Source organism: Crocodylus siamensis, chromosome 1 (genome assembly GCF_052110815.1).
Source record: "Crocodylus siamensis isolate JL-2025a chromosome 1, ASM5211081v1, whole genome shotgun sequence".
Taxonomy (NCBI): domain Eukaryota; kingdom Metazoa; phylum Chordata; order Crocodylia; family Crocodylidae; genus Crocodylus; species Crocodylus siamensis.
In genome coordinates this window covers 199,687,824-199,715,525 of record NC_143395.1, presented here as the reverse complement: position 1 = coordinate 199,715,525, position 27,702 = coordinate 199,687,824, and the positions used below count along the sequence as shown (strand labels likewise).

General features: G+C 47.4%; 1 protein-coding gene across 2 annotated transcripts in view; it reads right to left on the bottom strand.

Moving 5' to 3' along the window:
• LOC149873875 (oxidized low-density lipoprotein receptor 1-like) overlaps positions 1 to 27,702 on the bottom strand; it is a 54,543-nt gene that overhangs the window by 2,246 nt on the left and 24,595 nt on the right. The window contains exons 2-8 of one of the 2 annotated variants that reach the window (XM_090031563.1): positions 19,076 to 19,156; positions 10,385 to 10,519; positions 7,255 to 7,353; positions 2,797 to 2,904; positions 1,840 to 1,947; positions 847 to 986; positions 240 to 382 (exon numbers count right to left, since the gene is read on the bottom strand). In XM_090031563.1, the coding sequence (XP_089887689.1) occupies positions 240 to 382; positions 847 to 986; positions 1,840 to 1,947; positions 2,797 to 2,904; positions 7,255 to 7,353; positions 10,385 to 10,519; positions 19,076 to 19,148 (806 nt within the window). In that variant the 5' untranslated portion in view covers positions 19,149 to 19,156. The remainder of the gene's footprint in view (positions 1 to 239; positions 383 to 846; positions 987 to 1,839; positions 1,948 to 2,796; positions 2,905 to 7,254; positions 7,354 to 10,384; positions 10,520 to 19,075; positions 19,157 to 27,702) is intronic. The other variant, XM_090031564.1, reaches the window with a different exon arrangement.

Here is a 27,702-nt window from a genome sequence, read left to right as displayed (position 1 = left end):
AGCCCTCAGCCAAATTTGTTTCACAAGAGATCCAGCACAAGTACAGCCTTCCAAACACCCGGGGCCAGTTCAGACGTGTGCTTCCTGCTGGGGCCTGTCACTCACTGAGTCTATGATCAAGTTCACAACTCTGTTTAACGGACCTGTCCGAGACCCTCAGTCCCACGATGAGACACGCTCAGCAACTTGTGCTGCTTTTTGGTGCAGAGTTGTGGACACCCTAGTTGACACAGACTTACAGGCCAGGGGAGAGAGCTGTGCCATCCGCCCAGACCCACTTCTTTGTTTCAGAGTTGTACGACAGTCCAGTCCAGAATGGGTAGTAGTATAGAGAGCTTTCACGTTCTTCTGAATACTCAAATGACTCCTTCTTGATGAAATCCTGATTAAATGGGAGAGAAAGCAAGATCTCTCAGGTGCATGACCACACCTGCCGGGTGCTAGGAGTTCCCTATGCAGCATCACCATAGACATCTGTGTAGAGATTATCTCTGTAGACAGCCCCAGTACCCTGTACCTGCCTACGGTCCTGTGCCAGTACAGCCATGCATGATCTCAAACATCCTGCAGGTAACACTGTAGTACCTGTCATACATGCACAGCTAAAGAGAAACATGAAATACAGATATACAAGTAAGCTGTACCTGTGCAAACTACCCACTCATTCCTACACAGTCAGAGAGACGTCCAATGTGCTTTGCCCATTCACAGGCCCCCCAGTACTCAGAAGCCCACCCTTGGCATTACCTGGTCCACACTTGGCTGCAGAAACCCACCCCCGGGACCTGACTCCCAGCTGACCCCATTCACTCCCCGGATATTATGTCAAAAGTAACATGAACTCACCAGCTCGTCTTGGCTGTCAATCCAGAGTAGGCTGGCAGTGTGAGAACTGCAAAAGGATTTACACTGTGCCCAAGGTCTTTTTTCAGAGGAAAAGAGGTAGGATCTTTTCTCTTTGTGACTCCACCGCACCAGACACTTCTCTGGAAAAACATACACTGCATCAGGTCACCTCTCTCCCCGATTGCTCCCCTGCTGGGGACACTGCCATCAGGAATGAGGGAATTTCACACCCACCGTGTTCCTCCAGTGACACTGCTTGTGTTTCATGGGCCCTATGGTGAGGGGAGGTCCTGCCCCATATATCAAAATGGGGATGGTCCTTTCCCTTCCAGGAGCAGCAGCTGCTGCCATGTAGAGAACAGCGGAGCTGGCTTCTCTGGCTCTCTCTGGGATAAGGCAAACCAGCCAAACAGCCACCGCCATCCGGGCTGAGGCCAGACCAACCCCTTCAGCCCAGACGGGGCTAGGGAGGGGAAAGCTCGTCTCTAGTAGGGAAGGTAGCTAAGAGACAAGAGCACCAAACCCTGATTGACACACACCAGTCCCAAACCTGGACACAGGTCATGGTCACTGGGGAAAATGTTTTTCCTCTTCTCAAAGGTTTTTGCGACTCAAAACATTTTCCTGTCCTAAATTCAGACAAAAGGCAAAATCCTAAAAAACTCATTAAAATCAAAAACCCAATTTATTCTGTGTTTTCATCATTTGAACATTTATTTCATGTAGTCTGAAACTTTTCCATTTGATTTGGACTATTTTTCCCCTTTTTGGCTCGTCATCTTTAATTCTGAAATGAAGGATCAGACCAGGAGAGTACAATCTTTCATTTATGCCTTTTCAGAGCATTTTTGGACCTTCTGGCAGCACCACAATGGGGATCCCATACCCCAGGCTCACACATTTTGGGGAAGGGAAATGGCACTTTGCAGGGCCAGGGAAGTCCCACATGATCTTTTGGGCCTACCCTGATAGCCTCTCCCTTCCCACAGTTACCTTTGTCAGGAGGTTGATCCGGTGGCAATCCTGGAACACTTCTGTTTGGGTCTGAGCAGGACATCGGACACTGGGTGAGGTCTTTCTTCTCTTGGCTCAGCTCCATGACTGAAACATCAGAACAGCTTGATAGTGTCTGTTGTGATACAGGCATCAGCAGAATTTTTTAGCCATAATGTTTTCTGTATCTTGGTGACACACAAGCCCTAGCTGCACTAGTATGATTTGATGGAGCCATTTTCCACCAAGAATGCAATGATTTTTACAAATTGAGCCCTTCTAAATGATTTGTCACCAGCTCACCTTTCCATCTACCTCCCCAGCTTTCCATATGGAGGTCTAACAGGTAGCCCAGACTTCCTGGCTCTTTAGATGTTTTCTCCTTTAAGGTATTAGAGCTACAGCTGCACGGGCTTCCAGGATTGCCTTGGGGGCTGCTACAGAGCTGTAGTTACCCTGGCTTCTAAGTAACAAGCCATGGAGGAGTTTCATTTCTCCAGAAATATATCCAGGTTTTGACTTTTTGTCCTGATTAGGAATGAAAATATTTCCAAAAGCACAATTATTTTTTTCTTTGCAGAAGTGAAATGTTGTCCCTGCCCAGCTCTAGTAACACAAATCCAAAGTAGTCTGCCTACAGAAGACCAAACTCATTGCACAGCACCTGCTAAAGAGCTGAAGCAGCTGTGGAGGGAGTACTGGAAACCACAAGGTAGCTGTTACATGAAAGCTGTTACTGCTTCCAGAAACAGTGTCACCACTTCTGTCCAGCATGATCCAGAGCAGGCTGCAACAGTGACAAGGCTTGTTCCCAGCTAGTACAATGGCAAGAGTGACCACTAGACCCAGTCAGGGATTTTGTGCCAAAATTATTTCTTAAGACAAAACATTTCTGCAGAACTGGCATTTTCTATGAGGAAATTTCAGTTTCAAGTTTTTGCACAAGAAGATATATACCTGTGTCAGGACGTTGATCCGGTGGCAATCCTGGAACACTTCTGTTTGGGTCTGAGCAGGACATCGGACACTGGGTGAGGTCTTTCTTCTCTTGGCTCAGCTCCATGACTGAAACATCAGAACAGCTTGATAGTGTCTGTTGTTATATATGCATAAGCAGAATTTGGTAGCCATAATGTCCTCTGAAAGGTGGTGACACAAAAGCCCTAGTTGCACTAGTATGATTGGATGGAGTCATTTTCTACTAGGAAAGTGAAGATTTCTCAAATTGAGCTCCTGTAAATAGTTTACCAGCAGCTCACCTTCCCACTCACTTCCCCAGCTTTCAATATGGATATCTAAGAGGTAGTACAGACTTCCTGGCTCCTTAGATGTTTTCTGCTTTAAGATATTAGAGCTACAGCTGCACGGGCTTCCAGGATTGCCTTGGGGGCTGCTACAGAGCTGTAGTTGCTCTGGCTTCTAAGTAACAAGCCATGGAGGAGTTTCATTTCTCCAGAAATATATCTAGGTTTTGACTTTTGTCCCAATTAGGAAAGAAAACATTCTCCAGACTCAATTATTTTTTTCCTTGCAGAAGTGAAATGTTGTCCCTGCCCAGTTCTAGTAGCACAAATCCAAGGTAGTTGGGCCTACGGTAGATCACACTCATTGCACAGCACCTGCTAAAGAGCTGAAGCAGCTGTGGAGCGAGTGCTGGAAATCACAATCTAACTGTTACGTGAAAGCTTCCAGACCACAGTGTCACTGCTTCTGTCCAGCATGACCTAGAGCAGGCTGCAACAGAAACAAGGCTTGTTCCCAAGTAGCGTAATGGCAAGAGTGACCACTAGACCCAGCCAGGGATTTTGTGCCAAAATTATTTATTAAGAGCAAATGCAGGTTCTGCAAAGCTAGCATCTTCTGTGAGGAAATTTCAGTTTCAAGTTTTTGCACAAGAAGATCATAAAACTTTGGTTTGTTGAACTGAACTGGATTGGTATCTGTCAAGTCAGTTTGGCCTTAAATTCACAGGAATAATTGGTGAAGTTTTTGCCCCTGGCCAGCTATAGGGAAGAGAAGATAGTGACTGCTGAAGAGGAGATGTTGGCAAGGCCAGCAGCTCCAGGTTTAGCACAGCGGGTTCTGGACATATGAACCCTCTCATGCCCTTCCCCTACTGCAGCTGCCACCACAAAATCCCTTCCCAAGTTGTGATGGAAAATGCTGAATTGCTCAGCAGAAAAAATGGTTGCAGGTAGACCCAGCCTTAAGGAAAACTGCACTCTGGAAGAAGTATTTTGGCATCCTCCCTCCCCCCTCCATCCCTCTCTCAAGCTTGTCCACATCCTTGTTAAAGCATGGTGCCCAGAACTGGAAGCAGTACTCCAGCTGCAGCCTCACCAGTGCTGAGTACAGCAGGAGAATCACCTCCTTGGTTTTGCTGAAGATGCATCAATGCATGCCAGAGTATTATTTGCCCTACTGGCTACGGCATGACTGCCAGCTCATATTCATACTATGGTCTATTATTATCCCCAATACCCTTTCATTCGTGGTGTTAGTCAGTTAGGTGCCTCCAAGCCTGTTTGTGTGTTGGGGGTTGCTCGTCACCAGGTAGCACTTTACATTTCTCAGTGTTGAACTTAATCAGGTTCCAATCTGCCCAACTTGCTGGCCTGTCTAGGTCTGCCAGTATCTGTAGCCTATCTTCAAACATGACCATGCTCCCCCATAACTTGATGTTGTCCATGAACTTGGCCAATGAGCTCTTCACCCCCACATCCAAATCATTAATAACGATGTTGAAAAGTACTGAACCGAGCACTGACCCCTGCAGAACACTGCTGCCCACTTTTCACTAGGATGACAAAGATCCGTTCACTACGACACTCTGGGTCCTATGCTGAAGCCAGTTTCCCACCCACCCGGCTGTCTTGGAGTTCAGCCCACAGTCCTCAATTTTCTCTCAAGGACATTGTGGGATACTAGATCAAAGGTCTTTTGGAAGTCAAGATATATAATGTCAACCTACTCTCTCATGTCCAGGTGGCGAGTTACCTGGTGTAACAGGGGGCCTTCTCTGGGCCAATTTCCCTGCAGCCCGCCCACCTGTTCCTGGACCAACTGCCCACCTTCTGACCCACCACGACTTGATGTTAATTAATTAAAAGTTGTTAATTAAGCAGGAGGGCAGCCATTTGTTGCACCATGCCAGGGGGCACTATCTGCGGCTCCATAACTCCACTACACCACAGTCTATGCCTCACAGATGGCATCCACTGATGTTACTCTTACCGGCCCCGCACTGGTCCCCAGAATCATCCAGTCCAGACCCCAACTGGATCCCTCCACTCAGGCAGCCTACCCAGCCCTCAATCACAGCTCCTTAGCTCCCTGAACCATTTCCCCACTTAGGTGTAGTCCCCCTCCAGGACCTTTGACCATACAGGCCCTGGCCTCACCTCCAAGGCCAGTCAGAACCCCAGGCCCTCCTAGCTCTGGGCACCCCTCACCATGGGCCCCTGGCCCTTTTGACCATTCTTGTCCTGGCCCCAGCCCAGGGCAGTTGAGGGTACTCTACAATCAAGGATTCGAGCCTCTAGCCCCACTATCTCTCGTGGGTCTGCCTTCTGGCCCCATACTAGGGGTTAACCCACCTGGTTGTGGGGGCTGGAGTTAAGGCACCCCAACCCACCTTTCACCAGGGTGTTCACTGGCCTGGCATTTCCTGGGGACTCCCGCACCACTGAGAGCCCCACCAGGCCACCCACTCCCCAGCAGGGTGAAGTTTTAGGCCATGCCCAGGACCAGAAGCTTCCTGACAATCCTCTACAGCTCCTCCCTTACTTCCAGGTTGTTATGGAGCCTCACAACCAAGTGATGTTGCTGCCTCTCTAGCCAGCAGCAAAATGCCCTGTTTATTTGGGCAGCCCTGAATCAAAAATGGCTGCCTCAATCAGGCACCTGCTGACTGCTTGGCTGAGGTCCTTAAAGTGGCAGGCACACACAGTGTCCTGCCACATCTCGTTATAGAAGGAGATGAGGTTGGTAAGACGAGACCTGGCCATGACAAAGCCATGATGGTAGTCATTCAGAATTGTACCTTCAGCAAGCTTATCATAGACAGACTCCTTGATAAACTGGTCTAGGATTTTCCCTAGGATGGAAGTTAGGCTGATTGGCCCATAGTTACCTGGGTCCTTCCTCCTGCCCTTCTTGTGAATGGGCACAACATTGGCCCTCTTCCAGTCCTCAGGGACTTCTCCAGAGGGCCACAAGTTGTGGAACAGTTTCACCAGGGACTCCACAATGACTTCGGCCAGCTCCTTCAGCACTCTTGGGTGAAGATGGCAAATGAACAACTCCACTCAGGCACTGTGTGCCTCTCCCCAACCCCCGACCTGCCTTATGCAGGTTAATGTCAAACTGATTCAAAATCAAGTATTTTTGTTAAGCTAAAAAGAAAGAAAAAAGGCACAGTGAAGTGAAGTCATTTGGCTAAGGTTAGAAAACAAGGCCAGACTCATCACCGTGGGGTGGGTCCTCCCAAATGTCAGTGATGTCTGTGAGCAGGGCTGTCTCACAGTACATGACTCCAGCTAACACGCCCCAAACTGAACTTACCCAGTTTAGATAGAAATTGTTCCAGCAGGCCGTGTGGGGGATATCTATGTTCTCTCCATCTTAGCATGGCGCTGCTTATGTAGAGACCAGAACCTTGGCTCTTTTCTACTTTACTGGTGTCACAGGCAATGCTCCTGGGGTTGCTATCACACCACCTTTTTGGCCACCCCTATCCTGTTGTGTGTCTGCTCCAGCCTCCCAGAGACTCACCCAGTTTCCTCTTAACCATCCCACCTTGTTGTTAAAGTAAGGAAAAGAGGCTGCCCTGTGATATTGGTGAATCTAGTTGCTCTCTTTCTTTCTCCATCTCAATATTCATTCTTCAGCCATACATGCCTTAATGGCTAAATGTGTTATATCCAGCCACCACCATAGTCATGCCCATGCCTTACAGGTGTCCACAGTTCCCTCTTCTCCCTTTCCCTTATTCCCCAAGACTGGGTCCTCTATTACAGCTGGTCATTTTGCTTCAGCTCAGTTTGAATTTCATTTTTGCACTGAAAATCTAATATTTTCCTTTACAATTCTCATTCCCCCAAATCAAAAGGAGGACTTGGAGGTCTAGGGATCTGGGTTACATAGTACCCAAAATCTTGATTTTTCTGCTTTCCAGTTTCTGTCATGGAGTCACAATTTGTCTTGAACAAGAAGGCACTTACTGAAGAAAGCCACTACAAAGACACTCCACACAGTTCATGTTTGTCTCTCTCATTGACCAGGTCCCACACCACGCTTTGAACTGCATACAGCACACAGAGAAACCTACTATTTTAATGATACCCTGAAAGTAATACAGCTTTTCAGTCTCCTCCTTGAACCACCAGAAAACACTCTTGTCTCTCCTAAACTTACCCATGATACCCAAAACTCCCGTTGCTACCAATAAAATGAGGCAGAGGATCCCAAAAATAACTGCAGTGAGTTGCCATCGAAGAGATGAAACTGAAGGATCTGACAAAGAAATGAAAATAATGTCCCATGAATATATCGCCAACCTACAAAAATACAGAAATCACCATATCACAAATCAAAGAAGCTCATGCAAAAAAAGCTCATGTGGGCAACTTTAAAAATATCTCCTTGAAATAGCTGCACAGGTTGGAGGAGGGGAAGGCATAAATAACTGGAGTAGCAGGAGAAGTTAAGAATCAGTGAAGGCTGGTAACATAACTAAGGTGGGGCAACTGGGGCAGCAGCCCTTGGCCCAAGTTGGAGGAAAGGTGAAAAAAACAGCCTCATGATTGGGTCAGTGGCAGCTGAAAGTTGCCACAGCTGCCCAGGTTGCCAGCTGACACACTGGTGAAGATAATGGCCAGTGGCAGCACTGGACATATCACAGTTAAGGGTGGCATTCTATTGTTTTCTGGTCACCAGATTGACTGTATCTTAGTCATCTATGGAGCATTTCTGGTATTTACACCTGCAGAGGAATACCCCAGCGCATGGGGAGGGAAAGAGACATCCACATTTTTCCCCCCAGTGGCTATGGCTATGTGTAGACAAAGAGGGGCATGCGTGCATGACACCTTAAAGCAGGCTAAATGTTTTTGCACTGCTTTAATGGTGTTGGTGTTTGCACACCTCAGTTGTGTATTGTACATAAATTCCAGCCACTGTAGGAAATTCGGTGGTGTAATGCACCTTAAACGACTTGGGGCGCAGCAAACTAAAACTCCGAGTAGTTTAAATTTACTGCCCCTACAGCCACAGAGCGAAGCACCTGGCTCCGTGCAGCTTTGCAGCTCTGCAGAAAGCCCTGCAGGCAGCCTGGCAGCAGCCCAGGAAAGCAGGCTCCACCCAAGATCCCCCTGGAGCCCACCTGCCTGCCTGAGCTATACAGAGGCCTGCTGCTTCCCTCCACGGCTGTGGTGCCCCCCCCACAGGACCACGCGAGCAAGGTGCTGTGGGCGGGTGCTGCCTGGGGCGGGGGGAGCTGCCGCTACTGCAGAGGGAAGCACCAGTTGTCCCATCCCCACCCCTCTGCCTGCAGCCCAGGGACCACTGTGCTCCACTCCGTCCACCGGGAGTTCGCCCTCCCCTCCCCACCAGCAGAGAAGCAGGTAAGTGCACAGGTGTGTGCATAACATGGGGGTTTAAAGGACCCTAAATTGAAGCAGAGTTTTTAAAAACCCACCACTTCAATTTAGGGCCCTGTTTCATCTACACACACCCTAAGTAACTAGTGCACTCACCTGGAAGACCAAAGGCCCTGGATTCTCAGCATCCCTCACCCAAAGGGAGTTTGTCTCTGGATTTCTCTGACTTCACATCGTTCTAACAACCACACCAAATCAGCCAACACCCAGTACTTTTGCTGATGCTTCTTTGGAAGCTGGTCCCTGGGCAGCCATGAGACTGAGGTCTCAGAGAGATGTAGAGCCAGAAGGAAAGGTACAGGCTAGAGGCTACGTGGCTCAGTCAGGTGGCTGAAGGCCTAGAAGGAAGAAGGGCCTGGATTTTATCCAGGGCCCTTCTTCCCAGTGGGGCAGAAGTCCCCCGCTCCTACACTGCTTCCATCCATTTTTTCCAAAGACTACCTTAGTGGCTCAGCTACAAAAGGAGCAGTGGAGAAGGTTGTGAATGGTGGTTGACTTGTACTGTGGTGGTTAGAGTGCTGTACCATGAAGAAAAAAAGGCATTAGTACAAACCCCCCAGCATCCCAAGGATGCTGTGCTAGGAGGGAAAATAGGATCACACTTCCTTGGGGTGAAACGGGGCCTCCCACATTGCAGGTGAGATCATAGCCAATGAGCTATGGAAGGTACACACACAGGACTGTTTCAGCTCCTGAGGCTAAAGGCAGTAGTCACAGATTCTGCACAATTCCATTTTCAGGCATCTAAGTCTGCTCCATGTTCGCAAGGGAAAAGTAAACTGGCTATGACACTACTCAGTTGGTGCAGCTAAATAGTCATTCACACACACAGGGCTACAAATGCAGCAAGAAACTTTCCCTGGATAGGTAAGTAATAAAAATACCTTGTAGAAAACCAAAATATGGCCACTTAGATGACCAGAAAAGAATAGCATGTCACTCTAAATGAGCAGTCTTGATAAAAGTGCCTTGAAACTAACAAAATTGGTTCACTTGGATATTGATGGAAAATCTAACTAAATGGCCATGGGCAGGGGGGGGAACTACCTATCCCTACCATTCAAGCACTAGATATCACACCCAGAACAATTCTTTTCATTGTTCCAACTACTCCCTGTGGTCAAGGAACTAACAGCTCCAATGGTTAAAAATGGATCACAGCATTAGTCAGCACAGATGGATTGTTTCTCTTAGCTTCTTTGCCAAAGTTGGTGGAGTATAGATGGTATCATACCTACAGCAGAGTACAAAGCAGCACTGTCCCAGCAGTGGGAGGTAACCAAGCAGCAGGTAAGTGGGAGAATCTCAAACGGCCAAAATATCTTCGTGTGACCCATTGTGGGCTGTGATGTGATTTTCCAACCATTTTTGAGGCCCTGGACTAAGATGTGGACTCAAGTTGCAGCAACGGAGGTTTAGGTTGGATATTAGGGGAAAACTCTCTCGCTTGGAGGGTGGTGAAGCACTGAAACAAGTTTTTAATTAAATTATTTGTTTTTTTTAACTCCGAGATGCTGCAATCAGGTTATTATCTGAGAATCCCAAATGTTACAAAAATACAAATAGGAATCTTTTGCTCATTCCTGGTGGAAAAAACCTGACCACCCTAAATGAAAAGACTATGCTTAGAAGAGGTTTGATAGAGAGAAAAGGAACAGCATGGCCAGGAGCAGAGCACTTGCATTGTAGAAGCAGTAAAAAGCTGGTTACAAGCTGCAGGGCTGGTCCGTGCTAGTGAACGACTCAGATAAGAAGTCCGATGAGTTATTCATCTGGCAGGTAGATTTAGTACAAAATGAAGAACCCGTGCACATGTTTTTTATTCTGATGGTGATAACAGAAAGATGAGATGTCTCAGGACTGCTCTGAAACCAGGACATGGTTACCTTTATTTCTCTTTAATGGGGTTGTGCTGCCCTCAGCCACTCTGACTTCTGCTTGCTGAGGCCTTGCATTTCTCTTCTGCTCAGGCAATTTCTGAAACGTCAGCTCAGAGTAAGTTGTCATTCCCTTCTGTGCCACTGGTGAGAGAAGGGGAACACATGGTTTAGACTCCACTTTGTAGAGAGCAGTAACACAGTGTGTCAGGAAACAAAATAGTATTACAACAGGGTTCCTCATTGGTCTCTAATCCCACACTGGAAGAAAAGAATTGGAAAGGATCAGAGAAGACACCTGTTGCAGCTCAAGTCAATATAGAAGTCCAAGCCAAATGGTATCCATAAATATTCCATCTCACTTCTGCCAAAAGAGAGCACATAGAGAGAAGTTACCAGTGAATGGGGTATTGACAGTGGAATGACTGAATAAATAAGACCTGTGATAATTAAGGTCATGTGTAAAGAATCATTGTGCAGACAAAATGAAAGTTCCTTTGAAGGGCTGATTATTGAGTTTGACTACATGGTCTGCACTGAGTTGATATGGGAGAAACTGAAATTGTAGAAGGCAAATATTAAAATTGAAATAATTGTGAAAAATGCAATTTAACAAGGGCTGAAACTACTGAAAAGTTCAAGCCAGACTCAGTAAAGAGTTCTGACCTAAAATTGGGGAAATTATATTTTAAAAAGAGATGAAATACTGTGTTTCAGTGTTCCTGAAGAGACAGGTTTTAACTTCTCATTTCAAAATGATGTCATTTTACTCTTTAGAATTTGGTCTATATTTATTAAAGGAATGGGGGAGAAATGTTAAATTACCTAAAAACTCTTTCTTTTTCTGTTAAGTAAAATGTTTTTGATGGGCCTGAACCAATTTTATTTATTGTTGATGATGGTGATGTTTTCCTTTACTTACTGAATGGAAACGTCCTTTATCCACACTGTTCTGTATCCAAGCTCTTATAGGCAATAAATCCCCCGCTGTCATTCTATCCTGGAAAATTAACGAAGCCCTGAAGAACTGATTCTTCAGGAGCCGACACAAAAGGTGATTGTCAAAGCCAGACTAGGCATGTACATAAGTGATGGAAACTTTTGCCTTCTCAGGAAACAAGAGCAGGACTGCTAAACAAAATCAAGGACTGATGGGAGGAGGAGGGCACCATGAGCTCTTCAGATTCAGGAGTCGAGGTAGATGTCATTTACCTAGACTTTAAGAAGGACTTCAATAGAGTATCTCATTCTGTTCTCGTAAATAAACTGACAGGCTGTGATGTAGATGATTACACAATAAGATGGATGGCAAATTGGCCTAGGGGTTGCACCCAGAGAGTGGTGGTGGATAGGTCGATATTGAACTGGAAAGATGTGGGCAGTGGAGTCCTACAAGGCTCGGTTCTTGGACGAGTGCTATTCAGTGTCTTCATCAGTGACTCGGATGAGGGCGTGGAGAGTACCCTGTCCAAGTTCACAGATGATACCAAATTATGGGGCAAAGTTAACACACCAGAGGGTAGGGAACAGATCCAGGCAGATCTGGACAGGTTAGAAAAATGGGCAGAATGAAATAGGATGCAGTTCAACAAAGACAAGTGCAAAGCTCTGCACCTGAGCAAAAAGAACCACCAACACACTTACAAGCTGGGGAATGACCTCTGACCTCAGCAGCATAGCAGCAGAAAGGGATCTTGGAGTCACAGTTGACTCCAAGTTGAATGCGAGTCATCAAATGTGACAAAGTGATCAACAAGGCTAACCACACTTTATCATGCATTAGCAGATGCATGATGAACAGGTCCAGGGAGGTGATGCTTCCCCTCTATGTGGCACTGGTCAGGCCACAGTTGGAGTACTGCATCCAGTTTTGGGCCCCGCACTTCAAGAGGGATGCGGAGAATCTTGAGAGGGTTCAGAGGAGGGCCACACATATGGTCAGAGGCCTGCAAGCAAGGCCTTATGAGGAGAGACTGAGGGACCTAGGTCTCTTCACTCTTTGCAAGAGAAGGCTGAGAGATGATTTTGTGGCTGCCTATAAATTCATCATAGGAGGGCAGCAAGGAATAGAAGATACTCCATTTACTAGGGCACCCCCTGGAGTAACTAGGAACAATGGCCACAAGTTGATGGAGAGCAGATTTAGGTTGGACATTAGAAAGGACTTCTTCACAGTAAGGGTTGCCAGAGTCTGGAATGGTCTTCCAAGGGAGGTGGTGCTCTCTAGGGCTGTGTGAAATTTTGCCGGTTGTTTCGATTCTACACTGTTTCGACTAATTTCAAACTCAAAACAGTAAAATTGAATCAAAATAAAGGGCTTCAGAACAGCCTTGATGCAAAATGAGGCTAGTCAAAATGTTTCAAAAGTTTGAAAATGTTTCGCGTTTCAAAGCCAGCTGCGAGAGACACGGGAGAACCAGGGCTTCACCCCCAGCACAAGCCAGGAGTGCATCCCTGGCACTCTCCATCTCCCACTGCTGGAAGCTGATAACAGCCTGGGCTCAGTTCCCCCCCTGCCCCCAAGCGCTGCAATCTGGTGGGGGGGGGGTTAGAGTCAGCCCAGATGGGCTGACTCCCCCTGCACCTGATCACAGTGCAGGGGGGGAAGTGAGCCCAGTTGGGCTGACTCTGCCCCCACACTTGATTGCAGTGCTGGGGGGGCGGGGTCCGAGCCCAGTTGAGCTGACTGTCCACCCTGCACCTGATCGCTGCATGGGGGGGGGGAGGGAATGAGCCCAGCTGGGCTGACTCTCTACCCCGCACCCAATCACAGCACTGGGGGGTGGGGTGAGAGAACCAAGCTGGGCTGACTCTGCTCCCCCACCTGATCTAGCAGCAGGAATGGGGAGTCAACTCAGCTGGGCTGACTTCCCACTCCCTGTGTGATCTAACACTTGGGGTGAGAAGTCAGCCTACCTGGGCTGACTCCCCACCCCCAGCAGAACATTGAAACAGCATCAAAACAGCCTTTCAGTTTCGATGGAACAAAGTGGAACAGCAGTTTCGAATTTAAATGAAATTCGAAACGGAACGCTGTTCCTTCAAACTGGTGAAACTGAAGGTGAAACGGAATAGTGCCATTTTGCACAGCCCTAGTGCTCTCCCCTACCTTGGGGGTCTTCAAGAGGAGACTGGACATGCACCTAGCTGGGGTCATCTGACCCCAGCACTCTTTCCTACCCAGGGCAGGGGGTTGGACTCAATCTACTGAGGTCCCTTCTAACCCTAACATCTATGAATCTATTAATCTTGTCCCCTGTGTGATGCTTGTGGAGAATACAGCTGTCCCTGAACTTGTGCTTCTCAGGATGCCATTTGCATTAACAGAACATGGTTGGATGAGATGATCCTTGAGGTCCCTTCCCACCCAATGACTCAATTGTTCTCTTGCACAGGTCCTGGCAATCTAAGATGGAAACTGACTATAAACTCTTAGGAAAAAATCTGTCATAGCTTTTAATGAGAACACCCCAAGAATACAAAGGTTGTCATTAAGCATACACAGGTTTCAGGTTAACATATACCGATTTATTTGGCTATAACAGATTCCAGTTAATACCTTTATCAGTAATAGAAAGCAACCTGGAACATGCTCTAGAAGGACTGCTTTGCTGTTGTCACTGATACAGAAAAATTAAACATGCCTGAAATCTTCAGAAACATGAATTTTGAATGATGGCTAGAGGCAAAAGAAATTCTCATCCCCCATTTATCATTGTAGGACTATATTTCATGAGATGGGGTAGCCAAAGTAATATTTAAAAGGAAAAGAATATCAGTGAGTTTGTATATCATGAGGACAAGAATGCTGGGTTGCATCTGAGATGACTTTTTGGGTATGAAATCAAGCAAAGAGAAGAAAACACAAATGAGTGAATGGGTCTGAAAGGTCACACAGGTAAAGAATCAGAACTTCCTAAACAAGTTAAAGAAGAACTTTGGAGAAATGACACTGCCATTTTCTTTTTCTTGGTAAGCAGAATTCACTTAATGGTGGTAAAACCTATGAAAACTATTTTAAGTTTTTCTACCACAGCCCCTGAATAAAAGAGTGCTATTACCATATCAAGTCAAATAAGACAGTTAGAATAACTGTCCCAATAATTAGAGTGTATAAATTTTCCATATATAAATTTGATATCGTTTAGATATAGAAACTAATAATTGGAGGTTTGTCTTGCACTTGTCCTCCTCCAACTGCTACAGTAGGGAAAATAAATCTAAGGGGGCAGGTAGTCCCTTTGGTCTCTGCCCTTACCCCCAGTTTCTCCCCCCTGCATCTCCTTTCTCTTCAACTGTCAAACCCTGTTGTCCATAAACACATGGACTTGAGAAGAAAATTAAAAAAAAAAAACTGACCTTCAAATAAAAACAGCTATAACAATTTACATATAGCATCCGTAGACTTACTTTATTCAGAACTAATACATTTACATTTTTTTAACAAGAGGAACTTACCCTCCTGCCAGCTGACACCAACCCAGACGTAGTGGGGCTCACTAAAATGTGGTGAGACCCAACACAAGACTGGGCAGTGAATATCAAGGGCTATAGGCTGTACAGAAGGGATAGGACAGGGAGGAAAGGTGGGGGCATGGCACTCTACATTAAGGAGGAATACACATCCTCGTCAATTAGCAAAGAATCAGAGGAGGGGCACTCTGAAGTGCTCTGGATTAGAATACAGGGCAGTTGAGGGGAAAGAGACTTAACGGTGGGGGTCTACTACAGACCTCCCAACCAAGGGAAAGAGCTAGACCAGGAATTCTTAAGTCAGCTCACGGAGGTAGTTAGGTCAAAGGATGTGGTCATCGTGGGTGACCTGAACTTTCCAGACATCTGCTGGGAAGAGCAGTCAGCCAGGTCTGACCGCTCACGTAGGTTCCCAGCCAGAATGCAGGACTTCCATCTAACCCAGGAGGTGCACAGCCCCACTAGGGGAGGTGCCTTGTTGGACCTGGTGCTGGCCACGGGTGATGACCTGGTGAGGGGGCTGAGGGTGCTCAACCACCTGGGCGACATCAATCATCACCTGCTGGAATTCACCATTCAGTGCAAGGTGGCAAAGGCCTACAGCAAGGCAGCAGCTCTAGATTTCAGGAGGGCGGACTTCAGTGAGCTAAGGAGAATAGTCAGGGAAGCACTGAGGTCCCGGAGGGGAGGGGAGCCAGGTGTCCAAGAAGAGTGGTTCCTCCTTAAGGAGATGATCCTCCAAGCCCAAAGGGAGGTAATCCCAACACAGATCAAGGGGGGCAGGAGGGCACAAAAGCCCCCATGGCTCACCAAAAGCATCCGGGAATGTCTCCTAGCTAAAAGGGAGGTGTCCACCCAATGGAAGGGAGGGGCCATCACCAGGGAGGACTATACTGCGATTGCTCAGGGATGCAGGGGGACAGTCAGAAAGGCCAAGGCAGAGATGGAACTGGGATTAGCTTCCCGGATCAAGGACAACAAGAAGTCCTTTTTTAAATACATAGGGGGCAAAAAGAAGGTTCCAGGTAACATGGAGCCCCTGCAGGACAAGCTAGGAAATTTGGTCGTCACACCAGATGACAAAACTAACATATTTAATGATTTCTTTGCCTCCATTTTCCTCAGCAGGGACCGGAACAGCCACCACCCCTCTGGGCCCCGCTTAGACCTCAGGGGAGGTGCACCTAGGCCAAGAGTTAGTGAGGAACTATTTAGGGAACTTCTGGAGGGACTAGATGTATTCAAATAAGCTGGCCCAGACAATCTCAACCCTCAAGTACTGGGGGAATTGGCTGAGGTCATTGCAGGACCCCTGGCACGGCTTTACGAGCACTCATGGTGCTCTGGTGTGGTGCCAGAGGACTGGAAGAGGGCCAATGTGGTTCCCATCTTCAAAAAGGAGAGGAAGGAGGACCTGGGAAACTATAGGCCAGTTAGTCTTGCCTCAATCTTGGGCAAGCTTTTTGAGAGAGTTATTCTGGCACATGTCCACAAGGGGCCAGTAGGGGAGATTATGCTTAGGGGCAACCAACACGGGTTCATTAATGGCAGGTCCTGTCAGACCAACCTGGTGGGCTTCTACGACCAGGTCACCAAATCCTTAGATGCAGGGGTAGCAGCGGACATAGTCTTCCTGGACTTTCAGAAGGCCTTCGACACTGTTTCTCACCCCGTTCTCATTAAGAAACTGCGGGACTGTGGTGTCGACACCTACACAGTCAAATGGGTTGCCAACTGGCTGGAGGGCCGTACCCAGAGAGTGGTGGTGGACAGGTCATTTTCGACCTGGAGGGATGTGGGCAGTGGAGTCCCCTAGGGCTCAGTCCTTGGGCCCGCACTGTTCAACATCTTCATCAATGATTTGGGCGAGGGGGTAAATAACACCCTGTTCAAAAATGCTGATGACACTAAGATGTGGGGGGATGTGGACACACTAGAAGGGAGAAATAGGCTGCAATTGGACCTAGACAGGTTACAGGGGTGGGTGGATGAGACTAGGATGGGATTCAACACCAACAAGTGCAAAGTGACACACCTGGGGAGGAACAATCAGCACCATACTTACAGACTGGGGAACTCCCTTCTGGTCAGTGCAGAGGCAGATAAGGATCTTGGAGTCATCATTGATGCCAAGATGAACATGGGCCGGCAGTGTGGGGATGCAGTCAGGAAGGCCAACCGTACCTTGTCATGCATCCACAGATGCATCTCAAGCAGGTCCAAGGAGGTGATCCTCCCCCTCTATGCAGCACTGGTCAGGCCACAGTTGGAGTACTGCATCCAGTACTGGGCGCCGCACTTCAAGAGGGATGTGAACAACATGGAGAGGGTCCAGAGGAGGGCCACTCGCATGATCAGGGGACAGCAGGGCAGGCCCTATGAGGAGAGGCTATGGGACCTGAACCTGTTCAGCCTCCACAAGAGAAGGCTGAGGGGGGGATCTAGTGGCCTGTTACAAACTAGTCAGAGGGGACCAGCAGGCATTGGGGAGTCCCTGTTCCCCCGAACACTGTCAGGAGTGACCAGGAATAATGGTCACAAGCTGGCAAAAGGTAGATTTAGGCTAGATATCAGGAGGCGCTACTTCACGGTCAGGGCGGCTAGGATCTGGAACCAACTTCCAAGCAAAGTGGTGCTGGCTTCTACCCTGGGGGTCTTTAAGAGGAGGCTAGATGTACACCTTGCTGGGGTCATTTGACCCCAGTATTCTTTCCTGCCATGGCAGGGGGTTGGACTCGATGATCTGCTCAGGTCCCTTCCAACCCTAGAAAATATGAAACTATGAAACTATAAACTGCTGTAAGTTTAAACACACTGTTGTAGCACTTTGGAACCTACTTCTATAGAGAGCAAACTTTTTTTTAGCTTAAGACCAAATTATTTCCAAATTCCAAATTGACTGATCAAGTTAGTCCAATGCCAAAAAGCTCATTATTTATCACATATTTCCCTGAGTTGGACCCCACCAGAGTCAACAGCATTTAAAGTCATAGTGACCCCACAGCTTAACACTGCTTATTATGTGTATGTATTCCATATACCTGACAAAGGATCCATGTGTAAATTAGCCCCCACTCATAACTGAAACCAAATGTTCTTGTCATAAGTCCCATGATGCTCAAAAAATTGTTAAGTAGATGAGCCATAGGACAACCTGGTTTGATTTCACCTCATGGGGGCGGGGCCACACTAATCATATGCGATACATTGAGAGAAGGATTCTGGGTAAAGTGTTCGGGGCCCCATGTTTGGGGTGATGTTTGCCAGACATTTCAGGCTGGTGAATCATTTGAAATGGCAAAGAAAAGTGAAACTCAGTTGGGGGAGTGAACAGAAAGGCAAAATATATGCCATGTAGTGGTTCAGCATGACTTGAAAAAGAGCTGGTCCACTCAATGAATACTTCCATATATTTTACTCTGGTGGTCAGTACTGGCCTATGTTTGTGGTTGGTCATGTGGGCATGCAGACATAGGGGTGTGGGGTGTGGATGTTGTGATGGGAATGTGTATGATGTAGTGGCAGTGATATGTTTTGGACTGTCAGGTGAGCCACAGTGCCCATAGGACAGTTTTTGTAGAAGTAGTATTTATGTATATCTACATAGAAATATATATTTTTGCAAAAAAAAAAATTATCTTTTTGGCACCAGCCTTTCATTCTGTTAGGTTCCCATCTGCACCAGAAAAAGGTGTTGGAACTTGATCCAGTTTCCTCCCACCGGCCTGGGAATACTCCAGGCCACTAGGCCTGGTGCTCATTCCTTCCTGAGGGAGCAACTGCCTTTTTTTTTTGCAATACGGTTCCCATCAACTTTGTGGCAATGGGGAATTGCTTCTGTGCTTTTCCCCTAGTTCCTCAGCCTTTTGGCTACACATTTTTGGCACCAGAAGAGAGTGCTGGAGCTTGCTGCAGCCTCTCCAAGTGCCAGTGAGGTATTGCAATACCTCTGGGCCAAGTGTTCTCTCTCTCCTGGGGAACAACTGCCCATTTTTTTAAGAGCCACATACACACAAAACGTTCTTATCAACATGTTTGCCCAGTATAGGCCATGCGCTTATAGTCATGCTTTATGTTGGCTGCATTTAATCAACTTCAAAGTTGGTTTCCATTTCTGAGAACGCTGCTGTTAGCCGCAGTTCAAAGATAGACAATGTATTTAATATGGTTTCTTTTTATGCGCATGTAAGGTATTTTTCTACAGTGGTATTTGATTCCACACCGTACCTTTGTCTTCATGTTTCTGACTTTTAGAATGATCATATTTCATGTTCGAATAGGCAATCACATGGTCATCCATTTCTGGTGCTAGAGAGACAGAAATTATAGACAGGGTTTGAGAAGGTTTAGTCAGTCAGGTGTCATTTACTGAGGACATGATGGGTTTATTCAACATCCTGATACACTGAGATAACTCTAGTAGAGGCTTATATTGATGGATTTTCTTGTATGCTATATTCTATAACTACATTAGAAAAGTCCACATGCAAAGGATGTTAAGTTTGCAAAACCAATCAGAAGTTAGCAGTTACCAGAAACACCAAGGCCTACCAGAAGCATAGCAAGATATTTCAGGAACTGAGGCAGAAGTGGCAGGGGACAGAGAGGGGAAATGATGCTGACCACTAGAGAGCAGGCAGTGGGGAGGGGAAGCAGAATCTTGCCTGCTTACACTCTCTATTCTTGGACAATGTCTGGCTACCTTTAAGAGTGTTATGTATAAGTTGCTACATTCACCTGGGGATTGCAAGAGGAAACAGCTGAACTGTAGACAGGGTACTGCTCTCTGAATAAACAAGTGTTATCATTATATAAGCTTAATTCCTTAATCTTTTGAGAACTATGCATGGTACCAGGAATGGAGTGCGAAGACAGAAAGAAAAAAATAGAGCATCTCAGAATTCCAGAGGAGTTAAAACTGTCCAGCAATGCAGCAGAAAACTGGAAGAAATTTAAGCAGAGTTTCACCATATATATGATGGCCAGTGGAGCTGCAGAGAGGGAAGATTCACTCAAGGGAGGTTTTGGGTTTTTTTGTTGTTTTTTTTAAACATAGCAGGCCCAGAAACTCTGTCTCTTTATAATAGTCTACAACTGTCAGAAGCAGAACAGAAAAGCTATGGCACAGTAATAAAAAAGTTTGAGGAATACTGTATACCCAAATAAAATGAAACCTTTTAATGGTATAATTCCCATGTGAGGTAGCAGAAAGAATGTGAAAAATAGAGGAGTTTATCGAAGACCCCTGACTGCTGAGCCAGACGTGCAACTTTGGAGACCTAAAAGAGTCCACGATCATACACCAAATAGTATTGGGTATAAGGAAAGAAACCTCAGAAAAAGACTGTTAGAGGATCCTGAGCTTAATTTGGAAAAGGCAGTTACATTGTTCCAAGCAGCTGAGACAATAAATGCTAGGCTGCAGAAGCTGGAGGACAAAACAAGCTGAACTAAACAGGATTAAGACTGCAAAAAACTAAGGCACACACAAGCAATACAGAGAGGAGGACTTCACTATGAAGCTTGCAAGCAGAGGCCAAAGACAATTGCTTGAAGAAACAATGGTCAGCTGCAGCTGCTGTGGGGATTACCACAAACCCATCCAATTGCCTGCATTTGGTAAGCACTACAACAAATACAAAAGATTCAATCATTTTGCAACGGTTTGCATAAAGGAGCAGGATGCAACACACAAGAAACAGCAGGTACATGCTCTACACAACAAGGAAAAGGAAGAATTCCTCATTGGCACAATGCAAAAAGAAGTGCATTCTTCTGAGGACTGGAAAATCACCCTGGACAGCGGTGGACTAATGATAATTTTTTAATTATAGACAGGGGCACAGGTCAATGTAGTACCAGAATACATTGTTTAAAAAATAAAAAATGTGTGAGAATATGAGAGTATGAGAATAAGAAAGTAAGACTTAAAGCACATAATGGGAATATGACTGCAACCAAGGGTGTTTGTGCACTGCATGTTAGACACAAGGGTAATATAGTAAAAGTTCATTTGTAACAATCCCAGGAAAGCTAGTGCCAATTATTGGGTTGCAGACATGTAAAACTCTAGTTTTAATTAAGTGAATGGATGCCATTGAGGGACTAGAAAGCAAGAACATAGAATAAGAGTGTTATGATGTGTTTCAAGGCATAGGGAAACTCAACTGAGTGCAAGATAGAATTAAGAGAACCAAATACTCCCACCCTACATGCTCCAAGAATGTTCCCCTTGTACTAAGGGAGAAACTGGAAAAGGAATTAAATAAATTAGTTAACATAGACCTATGTAAGCAAATGAGTTAATTTAATGAGATTGCTCGCTCATATTACCAGTGGGATTTGGTGTATGCTAGCCTCAAGGTCCCCACCGGTGTTTTAATTAAGGTTTGTCTCAACACGTCTGCCCTCTCTCTCCTGCCATGACTTGATGTACCAAAAGAAGGAGGGAGGCTTGCTGTACTAAAATGCTGTTGACCTTTGGCTGGCTATGATTTCTCTGCACACACTGTTCTGTTTTGTTGAGGGTCACGGATAGACCAACCCAATGAGCTGTCTGACCTGGGTTTGGTTCTGTATATATTATCATATAGCAGATGCCTAGCCCCCTGTATTCAGCTTCTGCTTCCTGGGTGGGGACAGCTTAATTCTCTCCAGCAAGGGGATCCCTGTCTCCAGTATACCCCTATTTATCCTTAATATTATCCTTAGGCGGGATGCAGGACAATGGGTTTTGGGTTTCTCACGGATCCTCAGGCCTGCAAGTCCACCGCTCATGGTTAGTTGTCTTTGGACTCTGCAGATTTTCCCGGATCGAGCAACCAGTAGCCCTGTGAGCACTGCCTTCTTTCTTCTGGATTCAGGTAAGTAGAGAGAATCCTCCAAGACTCAAAAGGAGAGAGTTCTCTACTCTCCTCCTTTGCCTCTGCTGGGGCATAGTCCAAGCATTATTTGTCTGTTTACTTCTTCCAGTTCCGTCCCTGTCTTCCTCTCTTTCCTGCAGTTGTTGCTGGGAACATTTTAAGCTGCTTTCTGTCACATGCCCAGCCAACCAGAACTGACAGGAGCTGATATATCTAGGTGTCTGTGATCTCCCCCCGTCCTGTTCTTTCCCTTCTTGTCTGCAGCAAGGTAAGTGTTCGTGCTCAGAGTAACTTCTCCGGCACTCCTTATGGTCTTTGGCATTCTTTTCCCAGGGACCTGGAATGTCTTTATGGCAGGTAGCATAATCTTCTCTGTCACAACATAATAGAAAAAGTAGAGCAACCAACTGTTTGGGTTCATTCACTGGTCATAAAAGAAAAAATAGATGGATCCTTGAGATTGTGTCTGGATCCTAAGCAAATGAAGAGGTACATCAAAAAGGAGCATTTTCCCATTCCCATCAAGAAACAGGTTTTTCAATCTCCTCTCTTGTTTCTTGTTGCTTTGATGTTAGCTCTGTTTCCTTTGGTGAATCTCATGATGGTGCTTCTTTTCTCCCCTTTACATTTCCAAATATCTACAACTGACTAACATTCTGATAACCTCTCTGGTTGGGATGTAGAACAGATGTTTTAAGCCAACAAGACAAGACCCCTTCCATTTTATTAATCTGAATGGTAAATGTTGTAGTGAAAGCAGTATTCTGGTGTCAGGCATTTCTGGTCACCAGGAAAAGCTGCAAAGTATTGTGACTGGATGGATCTAATTTATAGAACCAAGAATCCATCAGTGACCTGCAAAACTCTGCTGCACTGGCCTTCAATGCAGCATAAAAATATGTGGATTGAGCCGAATATGGCTCCCATTCTATTACGGTAATATTAGCAAGGACAATACGTAGGATGAGCACCTCAGCTAATTTCACAGGAGTTCTGCCTAGCTTGTACCAGTGTGAGAGAGAGCCATCTCACAGTGGTAAAGTAGAAAAAGAAGCCGCTTTCCCAAAGTTTCTCCAGATCATGGGCAGGCAATTATTTTGGGCAGAGGGCCACTTACCCAGTTCTCGCAGGCTGTCGAGGGCCGCATGGGTAGCACCGCCCCTTCACAGGTGTCCTGCCCCCGGTCACCATCTTAGAACTAATGTCCCAATGCCTTTGGTCCCAAGACATTGGGACATTGGTCCCATGTCCTAGGGCCAGCACCAGTGGGGCCCAAAGTGGGGCACAGGCTAACAGGGGTCTGTGGAGCTGGGCTGGCCTGCACCAGCAGGGAGAGGGGGGAGCTGGCCTGGCTCCACAGAGTCCCTGCTGGCCGGGACCCTGTGCTCCTGCCAACCTGCTCTGGCCCCACTGGCACTAGCCCCAGGACACCGCTGCGGGCCCTGTGCTCCCACTGGCTCCCGCAACTGCTCACTTCCAGTGTCCCCCAGCCCCACAGTACAGGCAGGGGGCAGTACCCCCTGACCCCCTGTTCACCAGCAGGGAAGAAGCTGGTGCTGAGCACAGGGGGAAAGAGGCCCCTCGCCTGCCCCATGGCCAGCGGTCCCTACTGCAGATGCTCACAGCTCATATGGGGCTGTCCTGAGCAGGCACAGGCCGCGCCACACAGGCTGCAAGCGACTGCTGCATGGGGTGCCAGCCACGGGGTGAGTGAGGGACCACTCCCCCACACCCTGCACTTAGCACCAGCTTGTAACCCGACTCTGGGCTCACCTGTCAGGGCTGCACACAGCAGCAGCAGCTGCAGCCCCCACACATGGCATGCCGGGCAGTGTTGGCTACTGCTGCCCACCTGAGTATGTACTGGGCAGCCCAGAGGCAGTGGTGGTAAAGACTGACTGGTGCAGCAAGCGGAGGGGCCACAGCTGCTGTCACCACATGCAGCCCCAACAGGTGAGCTCAGAGCTGCACAGGGCCCACCAGGCTGGCAGTGGGGCTAGGTTACAAGGTGGTGCTGAGCACAGGGGAGGGAAAAAAGTGACCCTTCGCTCACCACGTGACTGGCGCCCTGCATTGCAGCCACTCACAGCCCATGTGGGGCTGCCAGTGCCTGCTCAGGACAGCCCCGTATGAGCTGCAAGCAACTGCAGCAGGGAGTGCCAGCCACAGGATGGGGAAGAGCCAATTTTCTCCACACCCGGAAGGAGCAGGGAAGGAGCCCAGGGAAAAGTTGAGTACAGGGGGGTGGGGAAAGTGGGACCTCCCCTACCCCATGGCTGGCACTCCCTGATGCAGCCACTCACAGCCCGCATGGGGCTGTCTGGATCAGGCACAGGCAGCCCCACACAGGATGTGAGTGGCTGCAGCATGGGGCGCTGGCCACAGGGCAGGTGAGGAACTGCTTCCCCCCCCCCGGGTGCTCAGCTTTTCCTTGGGCTAGTTTTCCCCAGGCTCCTTCCCTGCCTGGGGTCCTCCCTTGCCTTTCCCCCCCTTCCCCCTTACCTATGGTTCTGGCATAGGGCAGCCACATGCTCTCAGGCCAGAAGCCTCTGCTGGGGCCTCTGGCTGGGGGGGTGGGGCGGGGCAGGGTCTGCTGTTGTGGGAGCCCGCTGGGCTTCCCCTGGGTCCTACTGACCTTGGTTCCTGTAATTTTTTACAGAAACCAAGGATAGAGAAATAGTAAATTTTCTAATTTTTTTAGGCAAGACGGATAGAATGGCCTCATGGGCCATATCTGGCCCATGGACCATATTTTGCCCACCCCTGCTCCAGCTGGTCAGGGCTACAGCTCCTTCATAGAATCAGGCCAGATCCTCTACTGATGCAAAGCAGCCTTGTTCTACTGAAGCCCATGCAGCTCTGACACCAGCATGAAGTGAGGCCCATCGTGTGTTAAGGAAAGTGATAGAATCTGAGTCTTGTCCCTCCTTGGGGATGTGAACTCCTTTCATAGTTGGTAGGGTCGGAAGGGACCTGAGCAGATGATCAAGTCTGACCCCCTGCCATGGCAGGAAAGGGTACTGGGTCAAATGACCCTGGCCAGGTATTCTTCTTCTAGCCTTCTTTTAAAGACCCCCAGGGTAGGAGCCAGCACTTATCTTGGAAGTTGGTTCCAGATCCTAGCCACCCAACAGTGAAGTAGTGCCTCCTGATGTCTAGCCTGAATCTACGCTCCACTAGCTTGTGTCCGTTGTTTCTTGTCACTCCTGGGAGTGCTCAGGGGAACAGGGACACCCCCAATGCCTGCTGGTCCCCCCTGACTAGTTTGTAAACTGCTACTAGATTCCCCCTCAGCCTTCTCTTGTGGAGGCTGAACAGGTTCAGGTCCCGTAGCCTCTTCTGCTGACCCCTGATCATGTGGGTGGTCCTCCTTTGGACCCTCTCCATGCTGTCCACATCCCCCTTGAAGTGCAGCACCTAGAACTGAATGCAGTACTCCAGCTGTGGCCTGACCAGTGTCACATAGAGGGGGAGGATCACCTCCTTGGACCTGCTCGAGATGCATCTGTGGATGCACGACAAGGTATGATTGGCCTTCCTGATCACATGCCCACATTGTCAGCCCATGTTCATTGTGGCATCAATGAGTCCTAGGTCCTTTTCTGTCTCTCCACTGATGAGAAGGGAGTTCCCCAGCCTGTAGGTATGCTGCTGGTTTTTCCTCCCCAGGTACATTACCCTGCACTTGTCAGTGTTGAACCCCATCCTGTTCCCATCGGCCCACCTCTGTAACCTGACTAGATCTGATTGCAGCCTATTCCTTCCTTCTAGCATGCCCACTTCCCCCCACATCTTTCAGATTACTCTCTTTTCTAATCTCCCATGTTTCATCTCATCCATGTTAGAGGGCACCACATACTGACCCATCCATGTTGGGTAAGCCCAGCAGTCACAGTCTATGATCTCTCCTCCTTGCAAAAAGATGGCAAAAATGCCCAGCTCAGCCCACCTCCTTCTTCCTCCTCCCTGCTTCTGACAAATGTTCCACATCCCTTGGCCTTCCCATCCTTGAATTCACTGCAAACACATAGACAATCATTTTCCCAGAACACCAGCTCAGCCCATGTATTTTCCCAAATAGGTCAGATTTCCTTTTTGGGCAATGCTATCCTCTAAAACAGCAAGTGTTTTCAGCCAGAGCAGATGCATTGCCCCACACTCCTCTCCTCATCCAAACCTTACCAGCCTGGTATCTTTACTTATTTTCCATGGCTAACTAGCAGAGTACGTGGCATTCTGAGCTAGAACATGAAGCAGTGTCTGCCATGCTCCGGTTGATGAATCCCCATGAGAGGAGAGCAGATAGCGATGACTGGCTACAAGGGGCTCTGTCTGTAACCCCACAGGAAACATGGTTTGCTATTTGGAAACACTGACCCTTGTGACAAGGGCCTTTTATCGTCACAGTATCAGAAACATTCCAGCTTGTAGGACTTGCTGCAAAGTCTGCATGGGGACGATGAGGAGGTGCAATTTCTTAGCAGTGGTAACCAGCTCTGAGCTGGTGTCCACACCTTATGGGCTGACATTGCCCAAACTGCTCAGCTGCTTCTTTAAGGCCACATTCCAGTCAAGCATATAAGCATGATCTTAGCTGTAAAACATCTGTAGCTACTCATGCTTATAGCTGCATACATGCTGGAGAAGTGCTTTGCCCCATGAGGACATGGGGCTTAATCAAGTTGCCCTTAAGCACCCAAGCTATATTCAGTGCAGGCTCTAGGTAGCTCAGAGACTTTCAGCTCCTAGGTCAGGCTACACTAGGACTTCAGATGTAACCCAAGGTTCAGCTGTCTGTCCCATTCATGGGGAAGTTGCTGCATTTCACACTACCAGAAGAATGTCCACAGCTTCTCTCAAGATAACTGGTCATTCAAGGCAAACAAGCTGATTATCTGCTCTACTTGCACCTAGTGCCAAAATGCTGATGTTTCTACCTGCTTTGTGCAACTACCCTGGATATCTGGGGCCAGAACCTACTCCAGCTATTGGGCCCATAAGTTGACTCAGGTATCTAAGTGAAAGTCTATTCCACCCTACTCAAATCCCTACAAAAAAAAAACAATGCAAAAGGCGGGTGGGTACTCTGCCTCCTCAATGCTTGTGTAATTCAGTCTCAAAAGGTCAGATGTCAGTGTTACAAAAGGAGGCACATTAATAGATGTTCAAGTTTCAAGCTGAGCTAAATGGAATCACACTTAGATGTCAAACTTAATTTACATGCCCAATCAGTGGTTTCTGGTATCCAGTGCACTTAGGATGACATTCTGTTTTTCTCAGGCCACCTAAGGGCCCATTTGTTGGTCACAAAAGAGCAAGTCATAGGGTATGTAGCTCAGTGAGGTGGCTGCTGGCCTGTAAGTGAGGGTCCAGCATTCTAGCCTAGCCCAGAAGCTCCCCCCCCCCATGCTACCCTTGACCCATTTTTTCCAATTACTATAATAGTGGTTCACTTTTAAAGGAGCACTGGAGAAAGGCAAGAGCAATGGCTGAGGGTAGTTAAAGTACTATGCTGGAAAATCAAAAAGATGCAGGGAGGACAAGGGCACCCAGATTTACCCCCATAGGGTAAGGAAAACCTAGAACCCGGTGCTTTCAGCTTCCCAGGTAAGTACCTTGTGCACTGAACAATACAGGAGAGGACAGGTGGCCATCCACATAGAGCCCTTTTCTGTGCCCAACTTTGGCAGTCAAAGGTTTTGACTGACTCCATTTTTAGGCATCTAAGCCCTCTAAGCATGGCCATAGTATGGATCTACACTTCTTGTGGATGCATAGTCTATCCATTTACTTTATCCAGTGGTTCTCAACCCTTTTGTATGCAAGGCACTCATTACTAGACTACAAGCCTTCCTTGGAAAATGCCAGATCTTAGCTTTTACTAATTTTTTTTTACTACAGAAAAGAATAGAGCAATTCTTCTGCTATGAAGAACTCAGACCACAACAGTTCACATTGTTTTTGATGCCAGGGACCACTTGTATGTGTGAC